Consider the following 18,742-nt stretch of genomic DNA (forward strand, 5'->3'; position numbering starts at 1 on the left):
GATCCCGTCAACATAGGGAAATCATAAATTGAGAAGTGGTCCTCTAAATATTTCAAAAGCTTGTCTGCTCATGCTGACAAAGACTCATCCACTAAGAAGTAGATCGCCTTTCCTATTTTGCCACACCCCCTACTTCCATTTTGTTTCCATCAGCCCAAAGGAAACAATGCAGCCTGCCCTTTTCCTGTTGCTGTGGGCATGTTCGTGGAATTTTTATTTTTTAAAAAAGCTCTTTTGCACAGAACTGCTCAAAAGAGCTGTACTGAAAGTAAAACTAAAATTTGCCCTTGTGGGTACAGGAAGTGTGAAAAGAAAAGAGGAAGAAAGGAAGTGGTAGCCTTTTACGCCAGCAACTCCAAATCCTTGCCTCGCTTGCAGTGACACATTTTTTTAATTATTATTATTATTCTTGGCTGCTCCTTTGTGCAGATCTCATTTTCTGGTAAGCTTGATATTTCAAAAAGGAAATAAAAAAGTGTGCCTGCACAGGTAAACAAGTGCCTGTGTGCATACCCAAAATGGACCTTAGGTCCACAGCATTCATATATCCAATCAAGCACAATCCACTAGTGTGGACTGGAAACATGGAGATAGAGTTTAAAGTTGAAAGTGCTCTGGTTTGGATATGAGGGTGCATAAATGTGCACATAGAATTTCTTAGGGTGGACACGATGCTTACCAAATTTGTAAAGTACTCAGAAGCTTTGCAGAACAGAGATAGCATGCAAAGCAATCATGATAACTTGGACAGCTGGATGGGCAACAAATGAAATTCAGCAAAAGGGAATGGAAACTATTACCAATCAGAAAAGATGAAAGAAGTGCTGAATATGCACATATTGGGCAGAGGTATTGCTCTTTTAACAAGATTAGCAGTGCAATGGCACTCCAAATTAGGAGAAAGCCAGCCTTGGTTTCATTAGCACAGACAACCTATCTAAAACACTGGGAGTAACAGGACCATGGTACTTGGCTCTGCTTTGGCCTCAGTAAAAAACACTGTATATTGTTTGGGGCATCAAATATAGAGGGACATAATATAATTCATAGGAGAGCTAAATATGATTGTCTGTATGGAAGAGATAAGAAACCCCCCCAATCCTGACTTCATTAACCTTAAGAAAAAGGACATTCCTATTGAACTATACACACATTGATGGAAATGAATGAAGTCAACCACAAGATGTGGATGATAAATACAGTAGCCGTACCTACCAGATTATAGATTTTTTTATAATGTATCATGAAATTATTTGTAGCATATGTACACAATGGTACAGATGGTGTGCACTCTGTTTAAAAGCACCGCAACCAAAGAAATACAAATAGAAAAGAAAACACGCTCCTCCCCTGGCTGTGAAAGAAAGAGGAAAGAACCACAGGGAGATGAGCTACATATAAATGTTATTAGTTGGGGCTGAACTTCTCCATGTCTTTAATTTAGTAGCACATATCATTTCACAGGACTGCAAATTAACATTTCATTCCATGTGGATGGGCATGGGGAGAACAGAATGTATAAATCACCACTGGAGCACATTGACTGCCCAACATATCATGTTCATTACTCTGCCCATCTTTGCTATTTATGTACACAGCGAGGAACTGAGAATTACATTAAATGTGCATATTTTTCTAGATAATGTTGAGACTGCTCAAACCAATAACTATTCTGGCTGCCTTCCTGACAGCAATAAAGGGGATGAGTCAAATATCAGTTCTATGGGGCTCTAGATCATGGTGAGCCAATGTGGTGCCTTCCAGATGTCATTCAGCTCTCATAACCCCAGCCAGCATGGTCAGTGCTCAGGGATGATGGGAGTTGGAGGGCACCATGTTGGCTATCCCTACTCTTGATGGTAGAAGAGATGGAGACGCCTGTATTCCAGTTCTCCTATGCTAGTTGAAAAATTCATAGCATCCGAACTATCTGTGTTGTGAGCATCTTGCACACACCATGAACTTAAGTGGAGCCCTAGAACCTTAGAGACATTTTTTTTCATATTCCCAATCAAACTGACACACATACTCACAAACAAACAAACAAACAAACAAACAAACAAACAGGCTGCTGTCTGTCGTGTGTGTGTGTGTGTGTGTGTGTGTGTGTGCATAGCATGTTTCAAGTCACAGAGCCACAACATATGATACGAGACATGGTATTACCCCCACCCACCCAACGTGTTGCATCTTGCCCTTGTTCTTTTTACATGGCTGTCATGGCTATGGAGAAGATTTGAAAATGTACACACAGAAAAACCAAAAGGAGCTTTTGGGGGAAGGGAACGTCCTATTGTCTTCCCATATCTTATTGCCCCTGCTCCAAACTTCTCCTGATTTTGGGGGGGCTTCTGTTGCCCCTGTTTTTGCTAAACCAAAACACTGCAGTCAAAATAATCATGCAAATTTGAATAAGTCAGTCTCAGCAAAGTGTGGTGGTTTCTGCCATGCAAAACTGGCAAAGTTGCAAGAGGTCTACCAAATTCTGACTTTCCTTATTGTCATGTACAGCTCTCTGGTGTGCTGTTTGCTGCAAACCATACTGCATGCATCATAAAGCCTTGGAAATTTGCTATCTAAGATAACGTAGCATGGTTTTTGATATGCATGCTGGGTGCGCAACACCAAACTACAAGAAATGTTTTTTGGTTCTTGGAGATGCTGGGAGCACACTTTAAGCTTCCTTTCCTTTCAGAGGTTTTGGGGTGCAGGCACTCTAGGAGATTCATTCTTGGATCCTTCTGATTCTCCCTGTTCCCTAGGGAGTCAGTTCTTGGAGCAACTGCGGTACCAAAGGGCTAATCTGAAGCTATTGCAGTAGTATCATAGCACCCTGAGAACCTTCACCAACCCCTTCGGAGAGTTTTATTAATGGGTCCAGTTTAGCTTAGGTTCTCCTTTCCAAAAAGAATCTTCTTTCCAATCAGAACTGGAGTAAATAAGAGTATGGGTTTTGCTATATCCAACTATTACTTTACATTGACAAAAGCCTACTGATTCAATGTTGATGTGATATTGCATAGCAGAAGAACAGTATGTCATACTTGGACTTCTTGGGAATGTTAGTGGCCTGTACTGATGTGAGCTGTGAGTGCATGCATGCATGCATGCATGTATGTATGTGTGGAACACTCTCATTTCCAGAAGCTCACATATTTTCTGTATCTCACAGGTTCATGAAGGTGGCAGGGAACACAGTGGATGCTGTTACCTGGCAACAGTAGGTATTTTCCCCCTTTCCAATATTTCTAAACATGCATCAATTTGGGCGGAAGTCAAGAACTGAGCCAGACATCGATAGAGCACTATCTTCAGACAAAGAACACAGAGAGAGACTTCTAAGACTACCTTTCCCATTCTATTTTCTTGAGTTCACTCTGTTGGCTAAGGAGAAACTTTTCTAGTTAAATGGACGGGCTAAACTCTTGCAGACAGCAGAACTTACGCTGTGAGAAGAATACCAGCTATGTAGCAAGGAATTCTACCACTCATGTTGGTTTTGGTGTCAGAGGCTTCCCTAGTGTGAAGCTCAGGGTAGGCTAAGAATAAATCCTATAAGATAAGCATTGCACATTTCAGTATCAATGCAAGAAGATATTCAGAGAAAAGGATGCCGCACACCAGTGCCCTGTGTGTGGCAGAGGGATGATGTCCTCACAGAAACCTACTGTGTGATGAATATTTCAAACGGCAGAACTTGTCTGCTAGCACTGTTTTTCCCTCACTAGTGTGAGAAACTGGAAGTCACAGGACAAGCTGACTGTGAATATACAGGGATGTTTTCAACTAACTTTTACTCATAGTAGACCCACTGAAATTAACAGACCTAGTCATAGTCATTAAATCCAACAAGTCTACTCTGAGTAAAATGTGGGTTGAGTCACAGAGAGGTACTTTTATTGACATTTCTGCCTTTTTTGCCATTTACCTTAGCAACCAGGTCTGTCTACTCTCTGGGGTCATGTGATAGCTTTAGAAAGACACATGTGCAGAATTTACCTAGCCTGAATGGGATATTGTCCTAGTTTAACCATGTTGCTGAAAGTGACCTGATCAGGAGCAAGAGCCACTTTTAGAAATAGAATTCTTGCTGTGGCAAAAAATGGGATGTGATCCACAGGCAGTTCTCTTAATGAAGAGTTTGCTCAGGTTAGTGTGACTGGTGTTCCTGCCAGTGGCGTAGCGTGGGTTGTCAGCACCCGGGGCAAGGAAGTAATTTGCACCCCCTAACCCGTGGATTTGCGCCCCCTAACCCGTGGATTTGCGCCCCCTAACCTGTGGATTTGCCCTAACCCCAGATGTTGCGCCCGGTGCGGCCGGCCCCCTCTGCACCCCCCACGCTACGCCACTGGTTCCTGCTGCCTAACAACATAGCCTGAGAGCAAGCATGGATTGAATGCCAAGTAATGACAATCCCTTGTCCTTAGAAAGCTGTTGATGCTCTGTTGTATTTGTTGGCATCTTCAGAAAGATGCTGTGCCAAATTGGTATTGGCTTGTACAGATATTTTTGCCAAAATAAATTTCTGGCTTTCCAGGATTCCATGGGGTTGATCCACTAGTGGTGCTGAAACTATCCCTTGTTCCAGAGATTGACTGTCAGTAATCTCTAGGCTAGGGGTGTCTAACCTGTGGCTTTCTGGATGTTGCTGTACTCCAGCTCCCATCAGTCTCAGTCAGCATGGGCAATAGGCCCCACATGAGGAAGAGAGCTCTCTCACTCAAACATTATGATTTTGACTGAACAAAGGCAGGATGTGTGTTAGCCTTTCTCTAGTGATTGACAGAAAGTGAAGCTTTATAGAATCAGATAGAAAGAAGGGCCCTCAAAACTTGTCAAGATTTACACTTAGGCAAGATGTTATATTATGCAAGACCCCTTTATGGTGCTTTAATGCCTTCAGCTACACGGAAGCACCATCAGTTTTGCATTCTGAAGGAAGTTCTGTGGTGCATGCAAAGTGTTTCCCAGGTTATAGGCACAGAATTGCACTTACAGAGAACTCGGTGTCATTTGGAATAACATGGGTTCATGATTCCAGACTATACCTACTTCATTTGTGTGTGAAACTCCATGATAATCGTGTTGGAAACAATTATGCATACCATATAGTACTCCATTCATTCTTGGACTCCACAGACTCCAGTGAAGCTTCCTTTCTAAATTTACAGAGATTCAGGAGTGCTGCGCTGATCACTCTCCCAGGCACAGTGGCTACACAATGACTATCTTACCTGTGCATGAGATCTGTTGCTATCACTCATTGAGTGCCTTGGGGTTGATGACAGAACTTTTGCAATGTATTTGTTCATGAATCAGAGCCTTGGTTCATATACACTAGTAAGCACATATGGTATTGTAGCATACCAGTGGAACAAATGAAACATTTGTTGTAAGAATGCATTGAGTATTTTGCTGCAGAAGGATTCACTCTACAGGAGATGCCCTTAAGACTGAAATGGAGGAAAGGAATTCAAAGTGGAAAATGTGCAATATCCTGTAGTGTGTGTCTACTCATCTGGGTGGTTAGTGTCCATCTCTTTATCACGAAGGACAAAGCCCATCCATGTGGGTCACACAACACCCCCCCATCTAACATGAACTGTTTGAGAAAATCAGCACTTTTAGATAGCAGCAATGGCATGAGTTTAATTACAGAATGTTGTACTAATGCTGGGCCTGATTCTTTGCTACTTGTTCCGTACCTTGATTCCATGAAATAGATAGCCTTTTCAGGGGGAAGTTCTGGGAAAACCTGACCCACACACCTTTTCCCCATCAAATAAGCTTCTGCTTTTTCTGGGGAAACTTCATCCACCCTCCCCTTTCCCTGTAAAGAGCGCCTGCTGCCATCCTTGCTGTAGTTGCTTTGTAGGGAAAAGGTTAGTTGCTAAAAAAGTAGTGTGTGTGCCCCAGCACTGGAGCAAAACAGCAGGCGCAATGAATTTTCACTGAAACTGGACAGCATCGGAGGTGAGGGATATGTTGTAGGGAATCATGTGAATTTGTTTTAGAAGTGATCAAAGCAGGTTGGTAGACAGGCAATTCAAAGGGGTGGGGCTCACAAACACCACCATCCACATCACAGACCAATCGCCCCAGAGTCAGACTTCAAACACTTGCAGAGTACAGTTGAAAGAGAATGTCCAGAAGTGGCTAAAATCAAAACTGTAAGAGTCCAGGATCACACCTGAAAAAAGGAAATAGCTTCTGAGAAACAAGCAGAGGGCTTTCTCGGTAGTGGCACCTGCCCTGTGGAATGCCCTCCCATCAGATGTCAAAGAAATAAACAACTATCTGACTTTTAGAAGACATCTGAAAGCAACCCTGTTTAGGGTAGTTTTTAATGATTGATGTTTATTGTGTTTTTAATATTCTGTTGGGAGCTGCACAGAGTGGCTGGGAAAACCCAGGCAGATGGGTGGGTTATATACATAATAATATATCATCATCATCATCATCAGCTAGATTTTCAGGAATTGAGAGGGAGCAAATGGTGACAATACCAGAGATGGAGGAAGTATTTTGTGCAGGAAACCTGTGCCTTGCTGAATAGCTGCAGGGGGAAGGTGCCAGCTTCCCCTTCCCCAGCCAGTGAGAAAAAACTGGGAGGTGGGACGAAGAGAGGAGGTGGTGGGGCTCTAATTCCAAGCAGACCTTCCTGGAGCAGGAATGGATTTGGAAATTCCTGAGTGTTGGGAAATGGCTTTAATGCAATTAACTGAAATAAAAGGAGGGGGTCAGATAATGGGGCAAAGGTTCCTCTACCATAAAGAGGAGTAAAACAAAAACAGCTGCTCTGAAGCCCTCAAACTCTGCTCATTAAATCCCATCTGAGGCTAATGGTTTGGGCCGTTAATTGTGGGTGGTGTCTTAAAAAGATACTGATGCTTTCATAGTTTTGCTTAGTGTAAGAGGCAGCTGGCATCCCAACTCCCCAGAAATGGCTTGCATGGGCTTTTAAGCATGCAGGTAGGCGGCAAGCACAGTGCAGACAGTGATGTGGTGCTGAATTGCATGATTAGATATGTAATAGACATTTCTTGCCCATGATTCAGCTTGGGCTTTTGCTGCTGAAGTTAACATGTTGATGGGGAGAGGAAAATAACCCTTCCAGTCTTCTTTAAGTTCCTGAACTGGAGAGCTGCCAGCAAAGCAAATATATTGTTACACACCACTCAAATCTCCATGAATGGTGTGAGATTCTAAGGGATGCAGATGCGCTAACCAGGGTCTATGTTTCCTTTGGGGACAATGTGTCACAATAGAGACTGTGGTGTCTTTATGATATATGAAAAGAATGATTTTTCTGCTACCACTGAAGCTGATATTATTTTGCTCAGAAGCCTGATTGAGCTTCAGACTACTGCTCTTGGGAAGGAGTGCGGTCTGTTGGGCCTATGCCAAACTTTAAACAACTTCTTCATTAATTTCCTAACCCCAAACCTCACAGTAACTATACCATTCAGTTGTAGGGCTCAACTCCTGCCATATTTGTCCAAACAGCATTCCCCACTATGCTTCCAGATGTGCTAGCAAACATTTTAAGTCAAACATGCTGTGCAGTCCCTTTGTTTTAATCCAAGGGATGTGCTGACATGTAACACTAAGGCAAGGTGTGCGACTTGTTTATCCATAATGTGCACTAGCACTCCTCTTTTGCTCTTCCCAGCTGGGGAAAGCAAACCACAACCCTTGACTTTAGCATTATGTCCAAACCAGTGTGCATTATTTGTTCCTCTCCAAACTAACCATGCCGCGAAGCCAAGGTTTATTATTCTTGTCTTGCCGACTGTGGTTTGTTTGGGAGCAATGTACTAGGAGGAGCACTTGTAAGGATGACATCATGCCAAGCCAGAACTTGTGGTTTGTTGCTCCCAGCTGGATGAAGGGAGGAGCAAAGCAGGAATGCTTGCACTGTATGCATCAGCATACAACTTATGCATATTATGGTTCAAGAAACCAACACACATCTTGGCTTAGCATTGCATGTGAACGTGCTCAGTGGTTCAAACTTTTCACAACAGACTTCCGCCCCTCGAAACACATGCAGAGGAGCCACACAGTTTCAGCATGACAGCAGGTGCTAATCTTGTAGCCTTTAGGAGGGTCTAGGACCCACCCACCCCCTTCTCAGCAGGAAAGGTCTGCTTTGCCTGTCTCAAAAGCCCAAGGACGGTTTTATGCATCATGCAGAAAAGGGAATGCTCCAATAAAAGTAAATGGGAGTGTTGGAAACAACTGATTGCCATTGGGCAGCAATCTACCAGACCTAGTGGAGCAGCCAAGAGAATCACCAAATGTGGGGTCACTTTGCTCTGGCGTTCTTCCCTATCCTTGCAAAGATGCTGGAGACACTTAAGCAATGCAATAGTAAAACACTGGTAAAGTTCTGTCCCATCTTGCCTGCCTGGTGACCAGTCCCTCATGTTTGGAAAGAAAACTCCCAGGGGTGTCTTAGAACCAGCACATCCTTGCCTGTCATTTTCCGGCCCAAGTCTGAATCCATCCAGTACTTTTTCAGAAAATATCGTCCGCTGGCATTATCCTTCTGCTTACAATGTTGCCTCTGCAATAAATCTAGTCCCATTTACCCTCTCTTTTCATTCATGCACTGATTTGTTATACCTATATATTGCACTCTTTCATGGGGAAACTCAGCATGGCTAATGGAGGGTGGTAATGGCCCGGTCAGTGTATGGTTTCTGAAACATTGGTCCAGATATCTCTTTACAGGATCTGGTGTTGGTAAGAGCATAAAAGGAACTCCACTGGATCAAATCAACTATCCATCTAGTTGAGCACCCTTTCCCCCACAGTGACCAACCACATGCCTTTGGGACACCCACAAGTGCATGAACACAATAACCCTTCTCTGTTACTGCACCCCAGAAACTGGTGCTGAGGGACACACGGCCTCTCAAATCTGGTGAAGAATTGTGCATTTCCTGTTCTTTCACGTGTCAGAAAGAACAGGGTAGTGAGGTTAGTTGTAGCAGTGTATTCATACTTGGTCAATCCATTAATATGCACAATGTGAGCAGAAGGGCCTGACTGGATGGGCAAGCTCACAGTTGGGAACCTTAATAATATTTTTCTCTTTATTTTGCACCAGATGTGGTGCTAGGCACTGTGCGGAACATAGAAACGTGTTTCTGCCCAGAGGGCTTGCTGTCTTCATTAGATGGACAAGTTAGTAGGAGGAAGAGATCAGGGACTAATTGCACAATTACTTGTGCAAATGGAAGTGCAGGTGCAGGTGCAGGCAAAGACTTTGCTGAAGAGATGGATTATGGAAGGGCTTTTAGAAGAGAGGGAAATTGTGGGGAGGGTCCTCTGGGCACAGGGAGCATCCTGTGGCAGAAGGCACAGAGAAGAGAGTGGTAGAAGAAACAAAGGTCAGTAAGAGCAACTCATCTTATGCAGAACAGAGAGCAACCTTTGGGGAACCCCAAATGTGGGCATCAGAGGCGCGGTCCTTAGCCAGGGTGAGGGAGAGCACATAACTGCAGCCCCTCTCTGACTGTTGCCTTCTCATTTTCATTCCAGTTACTACCTTGATGGCCGAGTGGCCAAGGTGACGGACTTCCTGAAAACGCGCCTGTTAGACACACTCTCTGACCAGATCAGGAAAATCCAGAAAGTGCGTGAGTGAGAGGGATGGCTGGGGCAAGAGGGCAGCATGTCTCCAAGGGTGGGGAGCTTTCTCCTGGGCTCACTCTGCCCAGTGCTAGACACACCTAGCAGGGGTTTCAGTTGGGACCAACCTTGCTACTTATGGGCCCCGCAGGATCCCAGCTTTCAGGTCAGGCTAAGCAAAGCTGGGAGAGTAGGTATGAAGATATCCAAGATATGCCCCATATACAGGCTCTGTCCCTATGGGAACATTGGGAATGGCTACTTTGGAGTCAGTCAAGCTGTAGTAGTATCAGAAGTTATGGTAGATTATGGCAGTAAATGTACTATAGTCTCAACAAGATAGCAATTGAGGGTGAGGCAACAGACCTTTGGAAATGAAAATGAAAAGTAAGATGGAAATATGGCTCTTCTTTATGGAATGCACCTTGCTTAGCTATGGGGCTTCCTGGCAGGAATGTTTGATCCATTGTTGACTAGAATGGCTGACTCATCAAAACAAACATGATTTATCAGAAAGGACTTTTAAAATCTTAATTTGGGGTCGGATTTTCATCTGTGCTATCAGGGTGATCCTAATAGGGGACCAATCATTCTGTTAGAGAACCCAACACAAATATTAGGTGAAGTGCCACTAATTGAAGTTATGAGCCCCTTTCTATGCTCTTGCCTTGTTTTATTGCTACAAGATGCTGCCTTCAGGTAATGAACCAGGTCTGGCAAGTGGCCAGATCTCCTAGGCACTCTGACAGGTCTCCTGTGCAGAGGCAGAAGGGGCTGCAAGCTGGCATCCTCAGTCCTTGTTGTCACTGATGCGCTTTTGTTTGCTGGCGCCGTCTTGTCCTGGGCATGTCTGTGCTGCCAAGGTTTGTCTTGTGTTACGATGGCATTTCCCAGGCCGGTATCTCTGATGCCATGCTCATATCTCCATTTCACCACTTCAGATGCTCAGCAAAGTACCACTGCCCAATTTGGTCTTAGAATCAAGGCCTTGTGAGAAAGTTTTGGCTGCTCCAAAACTAGCAGGTTTGTTGCCACCCTATGCCCAGGACTATTATTACTCTCATTATGCAATCTGGCATGGTTGTGACGTGAGATTGCTTCATAGTTGCTACCACCACAGTTCCTATTCTCAGTTTCTCAGGAACAGTTTAGAGTGTGAAATCCTGTCCTGGCTTATGGAGAAGTTAGACCCTGTGCACCCATGTAGACTGACTATCTGAGCACTAACCAGATTTCCCCCCTTTCATTTGGCTGCTATTCCTTTATTTAGTTCTTTGGCAAATTTACACATTATACAATGCACCCAGCTCCATGGTGCATTGTATTTATATCATAAAAACAGTGGAAAATGTGTTAGCTGTGCACACATGTTTATGTATATACACATGCAAATACAGTATGTGAAAGTGGCCCTTTTGTGCAGTGCTGGTTGAAGGGCAGCTTTCAATGAACATATATGCAAAGGAGTCACCATGTGAGGATCAGAGATGATCAACTTTTAAAAACTGAGAATGAGGGCAACCTTTGCTGCATAACTGCTATGTGAGGATGGATGGTGGTCCAGTCAGGAAGATGGTAGGGTTGCCCCATGGTTAGATGGCATGCCAGCCTAATGTGATGTAACTTGGAAGGGAAGTTTATCTATGAATATGGGATATATCCTACATAAGTTAGTGTGTGCGTGTAATTTCTATTTCTGCAAGGAGATGGGACTTTGAAGAAATAACAACCCCGTCTTGCAACAGTGGGGTGCTTTCTTCACCAGCATGCTATGTGGTGCTTCAGATGGGACACATAAGCCTAGGGAAGGGAACCAGTGCTGGATCAGAGGCTCCTTGGGCACTTAAGAAATGGTCAAAGTGAAAGCCTGCAAAGACCTGTATGTTAAGGGGTTGGAGTAAGATCAGTGCAGGTACTGGAAGTAGGGGAGAGGTAAGGAAGATTGATGCCAGGCAATGGGGTGGTGTTGGTAAGATATTTTCTTTAGCTCATGGTGTTTCCCACCTATTACTCACCTGTACTCTGTGACCTCATTAAGCCATGCAAAGCCAAGCAATCCTATTTGTGCTAACCTGTCCACATCCATAGCATTTTATGAGTACTAGCTGCCTCCTGAAGATTACTGACCATCCTTGCCGTTTTATTTTGGCAATAGGTTGTCAATGCACATGTGCCTGGAAAAAGGATTTGGCTCGAGGGCATCGGAGCCACCTCTGAAGGAGGCATCACCAACCTCTCAGATTCCTATGCTGCCAGCTTCCTGTGAGTCAACCTGAGTGTGTTTTTGTTGGTGATGGTGGTGTGTGTGATGTGGAGACAGGGAATTAATCAATGGATAATTAATCAATAGGTATGTCAGCTGGTTGTCCCCTGGCTGCTTGTCCTTGATTACAAGGATCCCTCACCAGTTCCCCATTCCAGCACCCCAAATCCAGTTTGGAACCCTAGCAAGGAGGTTGGGAAGAGGTTAACTCTTTGTATCTTGCTGCAGTCCCAGTCTGGATTAGGGAGGGCAGCATACATTGAAAACAGCAAAAACAAAAAAAAGATTCCGACATGGCTTTTTGTTTTGTTTTGTTTGCAATGAAAATTGCAGGCCCAGGAAGCACAATCCAGATTGAGACAACAGCAGAAGGGCAAAGGATTAAAGCCCCACAAATTTAGGTCCTGATAAGGGTCATGTCCCCCATGGAAGCAGTGTGTGTGTGTGTGTGTGTGTGTGTGTGTGTGTGTACGTGCGTGCGTGCGTGCGTACATGGACAGAACTCCACAGTTAGGGTCACATGCTGTGTCCTCCCCCCCCCCCCAGTGAACTGATTCTCTGCCTCATTTCCAGAATAAAAGTTTCAAAACACTTTGCGCATTGATCTAGACCCACTTAACTGGGCGTAAGTCCCATTTAATTTAATGAGTAGTCCCGTTTTACTTCTGAGTAGACATGTATAGAATTGCACTGAAAAGCAACAGCCCTATGCACACTTTCACCAGAATGAAATGCATTGAATACAGTTAGACTTTCTTCTGAGTAATCATATATAGGATTTCACTGTGAGTGCATTATTGTAAATTCTTCGTAAGAAATTTCCAACCAAAAGCATCTGTTTACCAGAAAGAGACAGGAAAAACTTTATGACCACTTGGACAATGGAACAAACTGCCCCAAAGTTATGGAATTTCCTTCCATGGAGAAACTTTTTAAGGATAAACTGGATGGCTAGTTTTCAAGATCTAAGGAAATCCTGCCAGTGAAAGAGGCTGTTTTCAATGAGGTCCCATTCCATCCCATTCACTTATCCAAAGTGCATATCTTGCCTGTTCTTCAGGACGGTTTTTTACAGCTTGGACTTGCCATTGACAAGAGTGATTCAAGGCTATGTGTCTTTTCTCCCTTCTGTACAAGTATAGAAAATTGGTCTAGTGAAGCACAAAACTCAATTTCATGAAAATTTTAGCTTTCTTTACCACCCAAGTAAGAAGGCTTTGGACCCTTATGTGGTAGGTTTGGAACATTTTCTGGAGACATCTCTGACGTCAGAGAATTGAGTAATTTAATATTTTCTGTGGTCAGAGAGAAGGAAGGACATCAGTGCCTTGCAGAGCTCCTTGTCCCTCCCAGCTACTTACAGAAATGGAATACATTTTTCTTAAAAAAATAGGCACCAATTTGTTTTATCTGTATACTTTATATCAGCCTTCCCAACCAGGTGCCTTCCAGATGTTTTGGACTACAAATCCCATCATCCCCGGCCCATTCTGGCTGGGGCTGGTGGGAGTCACAGTACAAAACATCTGGAGAACACCAGGTTGGAGAAGCCTGTTTTATATAGTCCAGCTTTTTGAGCCATAGAGTTTGGGATATCTCAGCATGATGTTTGTTTGTTTGTTTGTTTGCTGGCTTGCTTGCTTGTTTATTAAGCACAGAGTACACATACCTCTGGCTTCCTTTCCCAGCAGCTTGGTCAGAGTGCTGATTGGCTGAAAGTTCTCATGCCCTTTTTCTCTTCCCTATCAGCACCCGGCCCGTTTGTCTTTGCTCATTAGAATGTCAGATGTACAGTGAAGATGGTGTAGCTGTACATCAGCAGACAGGATTTACTTGAAAATTGCTGCCTGCTCTGTGCTATTTTACACGTATAACCCAATTCTGTGCATGCCTCCTCCCAAGTCAGTCAGTCAGTCAGTCAGTCAGTCATGCTTACTCCCAAATTCACTGGGGTTTACTAAGCGTATAAGTAAGATTGCAGCCTCGCAGCTAAAATGAGTAAATAAAAATGACTTCTAAAATTGCATCTTTTCTTTCTATTTTATTTCTGTGCAATCACTTTGCTTCTCCCTAACCTCAGGGACCATCACTGATAGTCATGGAATTGTTTTTTTGGCTATCACTGAATATCTCAGCTGGGATCTATATAACTGTGTACAGTAATTCCAGCACAGCCTTTAATGGAAACGGGGAAAATGTGTAGCATTGACCGTGTTCCCAAAAGTGGTTTTCACCAGAACTTCACAACATTTTATCACATTAGCATCTATCTCTTGAAAAACGCTTGAATTTCTGCTGCCAGAAGAGCAGAGGACTTTTATCAGAGTGCAAGCTGGATAAGAAAGTAGTGCTGTGTGCTGGATAGGGTGTGGTAGGGATACTTTAAGAATTTGTTTTTTGCAAATTCCAGTTCAAACTGGTCTGATCTGGATTAATGTAATTATTCACAAAATTTCACACTTTTCTGAATGTTGCAACTCAGTTTTCAGCAGTTTAAACAAGGGATTGACTGGGTGTGTATTTTAATGTGAATTTTAGTGTGTATTTTAATGTGATTGGGTGTTTTATTTTAATGTGTTTGCGTGTTTTCATGCCGACTTAAAACCACATACAAACTGATGCAGAAATGAACTAAATTTTAAGATTGGCAAAATGAGAAACTGAAAGAAACTAAATTCTCATGTTTGTTCATTCTTGGTTAAACATGGCAAAATACATTTAAAATGAATATTTTGAGAAAGAGTATATTAGAAAAAGCATTTTAAGAGAAAAAGCCTTTAAAAATAAATATTTAAAAATTGGTTTTTATCTAACTAGCCCATCATTACGTATATGGAATGACTTTTGTAAGTACAGTGGAGCTTCCCCTACACTCCAGTCTGCCTCCCACGACCCTCTGGAGCAGATCTGGGGGTGACATGGGGGGAGGAGAAAGGGAGGTATTCCATTGCACTTGCAGAAGTCATTCTGCACATTCACTATATAGCTGGATTCAATCCATATCTTTAAAATGTGAATTTTTGTGCAGGTTTTTAAAAATATTTGTTGATCAATGCAGAAAAAAAATGAACCCATGCAAAAGTGACACGGGTGAACACATGCAAAAGCAACATGGACTTCAATTTATTTGTCCATCGCTAGAGTATCGGACTTGAAAAAGAGACATTGCACTTCAAAATTTCATCCACACTAGAACCCTTTTGAATTAAGGCATTATTTTTCCACAGTTAGCAAGTTCCATATGGCGCTTATTATAGCACTATATTATCTGAAGATGCTGGTCCCTATGGCCAAGATTCTTCTATAATGTTTACTATGAAGTAGTAAGTCTCTTTCGGGGAAGGTTGCCTGTAACTTTATGAAGAAGCTTCCTCATTGTGTCTTCTGCCTCTAATTGTTTCCTATTCATGAAGGCAGCAGCAGTGTTGAAGATCTTCTTAATTAGTCTTTGTTATTGTGTGTGGGGTGCTTTCTTTTCATTTTTGAATTTTCTTTTCAATTGTAAAATAATGCTATTTCAGAAAATAAAAAACAAGAAGAAATCCATAGTTAAAGCTCACCAGGGTACAAATAATTGACTAATTAAGGGGTAATGAAAAGACAGATTGTTGGTTGCACTGAACAATAAGAAAGCTTATAATTAAAGACACAGTAGCCGTAGTGCTTTGCTAGTCCACATTGAATATTGCAATTGCATTTTACCTCTTAAAAAACAAACAAATCGGCTCTGCAAAAAGGCAACACAGACAACACAATCATTCCAACTGGTTGACTATGAGCTCATTTGAATTCTCCATAAAAATTACTGAATAAAGAATAGCAATTCCACACTATAAACAGTCCAATCTCTGCTCAGCAGTGAACCTCAATGGGTGACTTCAGGCCGGTCACTATTGCTCAGTTTAAACTACCTCACAGGGATGCTGTGAGGAAAAAATGGAGATGAAGACGTTTGTACTGTACTTCCTTGATAGAAGGAACTAAATCTGTTGTTAATACTTCAGTTGCTCTTAAGTATGGAAGCCAAGAATCTGTGGGGCTGAGGCAGAATGTAGAAGAATGTTCTGGGGATCCATCGCCTGCTACTCTCTGAAATACTGATTAAGTCCTCTGTTTTTTTGCCAGGTGGCTGAACTCTCTTGGGATGTTGTCCAGTCAAGGCATTGATGTAGTAATGCGACACTCATTTTTTGACCATGGGCACAACCATCTTGTGGACCAGAACTTCAACCCTTTGCCGGTAGGTGTGCAACACCATGTTCCATTCTGCATCTTTTGAATTTGCCCCATCACCAGTCTGTTCTTATTGGGTCTCTGCCACACCAGACTGCATGGTTTCTTTATCTATTTACTATAGGTATGCAGTGTGACCATGACCTCTTGTTTTGCCCTATTCTCCACACCTCTTTTTACACACACACACACACACACACACACACACCATCCTTTTTGCAGTTGCTGTTTCAGAACAGCAGTTATTTTCTTAACCAATAAAGATATATGACATGTTGACCCACACACAGTACGTCTTGTATTCACATATTTATTTATTACTACATTATTATATCCCATCTTTCCTCCAGAGAGCTCAAGGTAGCATAGGTAATTCTCCCTCTCCACATTTTCTCCTCACAAAACCCCTGTGAGGTAAATTAGGCTGAGAGACAGACCCAAGTGAAGTTTCATGGCTGGGTGAGGTTTTGAACTCTGGTCTCCCAGGTCTGAGGCTGTATTCACACCATACATTTAAAGCACTATGATGCCACTATGATACAGTCAAGGCTTCCATGCCAAGAATTCTAGGAGCTGTGGTTTGTTAAGGGTGCTGAGAGTTGGTACGAGATCCCTATTCCCCTCACAGCAGTACAATTCTCACAGTGGTTTTACAGGGAACTCTCGGAATTGTAGGTCTGTGAGGGAAACAGGAGCCTCACAACAATGCTCAGCTCCCATGATTCTTTGGGGGAAGCCATACCTGTTTAAAGTGGTATCACAGTGCTTTGACTATATGGTGTGAATGTGGCCTTAGTCCAACTTTCTAACCACTAAACCAGTGTTTCCCAACCTTGTGCCTCCAGCTGTTTTTGGACTACAATTCCCATCATCCCTTGCCACTGGTCTTGCTAGTCAGGGATGATGGGAGTTGTAGTTCAAAAACAGCTGGAGGCACAAGGTTGGGAAACACTGCACTAAACTACACTGCTTCTCCACTGTACTCTGATCTCCACTGTACTAGCTCTGTCCCCATCTACATTTCTGTGTCCCCATTTCAGGCCAGGGCTGGCTATCCCTTTCCCTGTTGTCAGATGTGCAACACAGCACCCACCCCTTTCTCTTATCTCTCTCCGCCCGTCCACTTGCAGTGTCTCTGCCATATCAGTCTCAGTTTTTCCTCCCTGCCTTTCCTGTTCCCAGTCAGTAAATCAGGGGATTTGTGCTTGACTTCTGTGCCCTTGACCTGTTCCTCAGACTCTTGGCTGCATCACAAAAAAAGAAAGAAAGGAAAAGCTACGAGCAGCTGAAAATCCACTGCTCCTTGTGGCCTGTTTGAACTCGGCTTGAAAATACATTTTTCCAGATTGGTTTCTTTCAGTGCTAATAGGAGACATTAGTTAATGTCAAGCACAACATGTTGAAAGCAGATGGGGGCAGGATTACCTCTGGAGCTGGAACTCGGTCCACTGTGAAAGTCTCTGTGGGACCCTTGTGGGGTACACAAGAGCAAGAGAGTCAGGGGTTTCTTGGGGGGGTGCACAAGCAGGAGGGGGGGCAGGAGAGGAGTCTTAAGAGCCCTGAAAACATGCTGTAGTAACAACCAAAGACAGGGCAGCCGGCTCCTTAGGGAAAGACTAAAGAGTCAGGAAAACGGAGCTGAACACAGTTTAGATTTATAGGAACGAAGGTGAAAGGAGTTCACAACTTCACACAGCAGGGCAGTTCCCTCCAGTTTAATGCAAACCCGCTCATTTGTAGCTCTTCAAAAATGCTGAGGCCGTTGCTGTTCCAAGCGCTCAGGACTCTAATAAGGAAACCGTATGTAAAAGGTCTTTAAAAGTAGCAGGTTTTCTTTTCATCTTTTTTCAGTCTAATAAATTCTACACCTTGCAAGTGGAACTCTTGGCAGCGCCGAGAAGCTCTGGATCTCCTCGGCCAGGAATTTACAAGCCTGGTCCAGGGTACCAATCTGAGAGACACTGCCAGCAGGCCCCTGGAATGCAGCGGTGGGGATCTGGGAAGCAGAAGGGCTGCCGCAAATGCGGAGTCCTGCCTGTAATGAGCTGTAGATTTTGCATTCTTCTGCAGCTGAGTCCCTGGGAGACTCTGGGCTTCTTACAGTTGTCTCTCAGATAATCAGCTGTTGGTTCTGGCTCCTTCAGCCTCACATCTTCGGGCATCAGGAAAATGGATTAGAGAAGTCAAAACCCCCTCCCCATTAAAAAAAAAAGAAAAGAATTGTAGAGTTGGAGGTGACTGTGAGGGTCATCTAACACAAGACCCTGCAATGCAGGAATCTTTTGCCCAATGTGGGGCTCAAATCCATAGCCCTGTGTTTAAGAGTTCCATGTTCTACCAACTGAGCTATCCCAGGTTCTTTGGGTGGATCCGCGGTACAAAAGGACATCATGTTTTTTTCCAGTGATCAAGGTACGTTGGAAAAAGCAGGTTATCCTTAACCCCCAATTCGTATTCTTCCCTAGAAAGACTGAGAGGGGGAGCATTTTTGGAGGCTTTTTTTATTCATGATGCCTTGGTCCAGAAGGGGGGGGGGGAAAGGGGGGGAGGTCGGATCTGATTTGATATTTTAATGCTTTGATGAATTTGTCTTGTTCCTCCCCTAGA

General features: G+C 43.4%; 1 protein-coding gene across 3 annotated transcripts in view; it reads left to right on the forward strand.

The window, feature by feature from the left end:
• Window positions 1-18,742, forward strand: part of HPSE2 (heparanase 2 (inactive)) — a 113,744-nt gene that overhangs the window by 85,427 nt on the left and 9,575 nt on the right. For 2 of the 3 annotated variants that reach the window (XM_028730598.2, XM_028730597.2), the window contains 4 exons: window positions 3,173-3,220; window positions 9,550-9,643; window positions 11,795-11,901; window positions 16,028-16,142. In XM_028730598.2, coding sequence (XP_028586431.2) covers window positions 3,173-3,220; window positions 9,550-9,643; window positions 11,795-11,901; window positions 16,028-16,142 — 364 coding nt within the window. The remainder of the gene's footprint in view (window positions 1-3,172; window positions 3,221-9,549; window positions 9,644-11,794; window positions 11,902-16,027; window positions 16,143-18,742) is intronic. The other variant, XM_028730600.2, reaches the window with a different exon arrangement.

The sequence above is a fragment of the Podarcis muralis genome, chromosome 6 (assembly GCF_964188315.1).
Source record: "Podarcis muralis chromosome 6, rPodMur119.hap1.1, whole genome shotgun sequence".
Classification (NCBI taxonomy): domain Eukaryota; kingdom Metazoa; phylum Chordata; class Lepidosauria; order Squamata; family Lacertidae; genus Podarcis; species Podarcis muralis.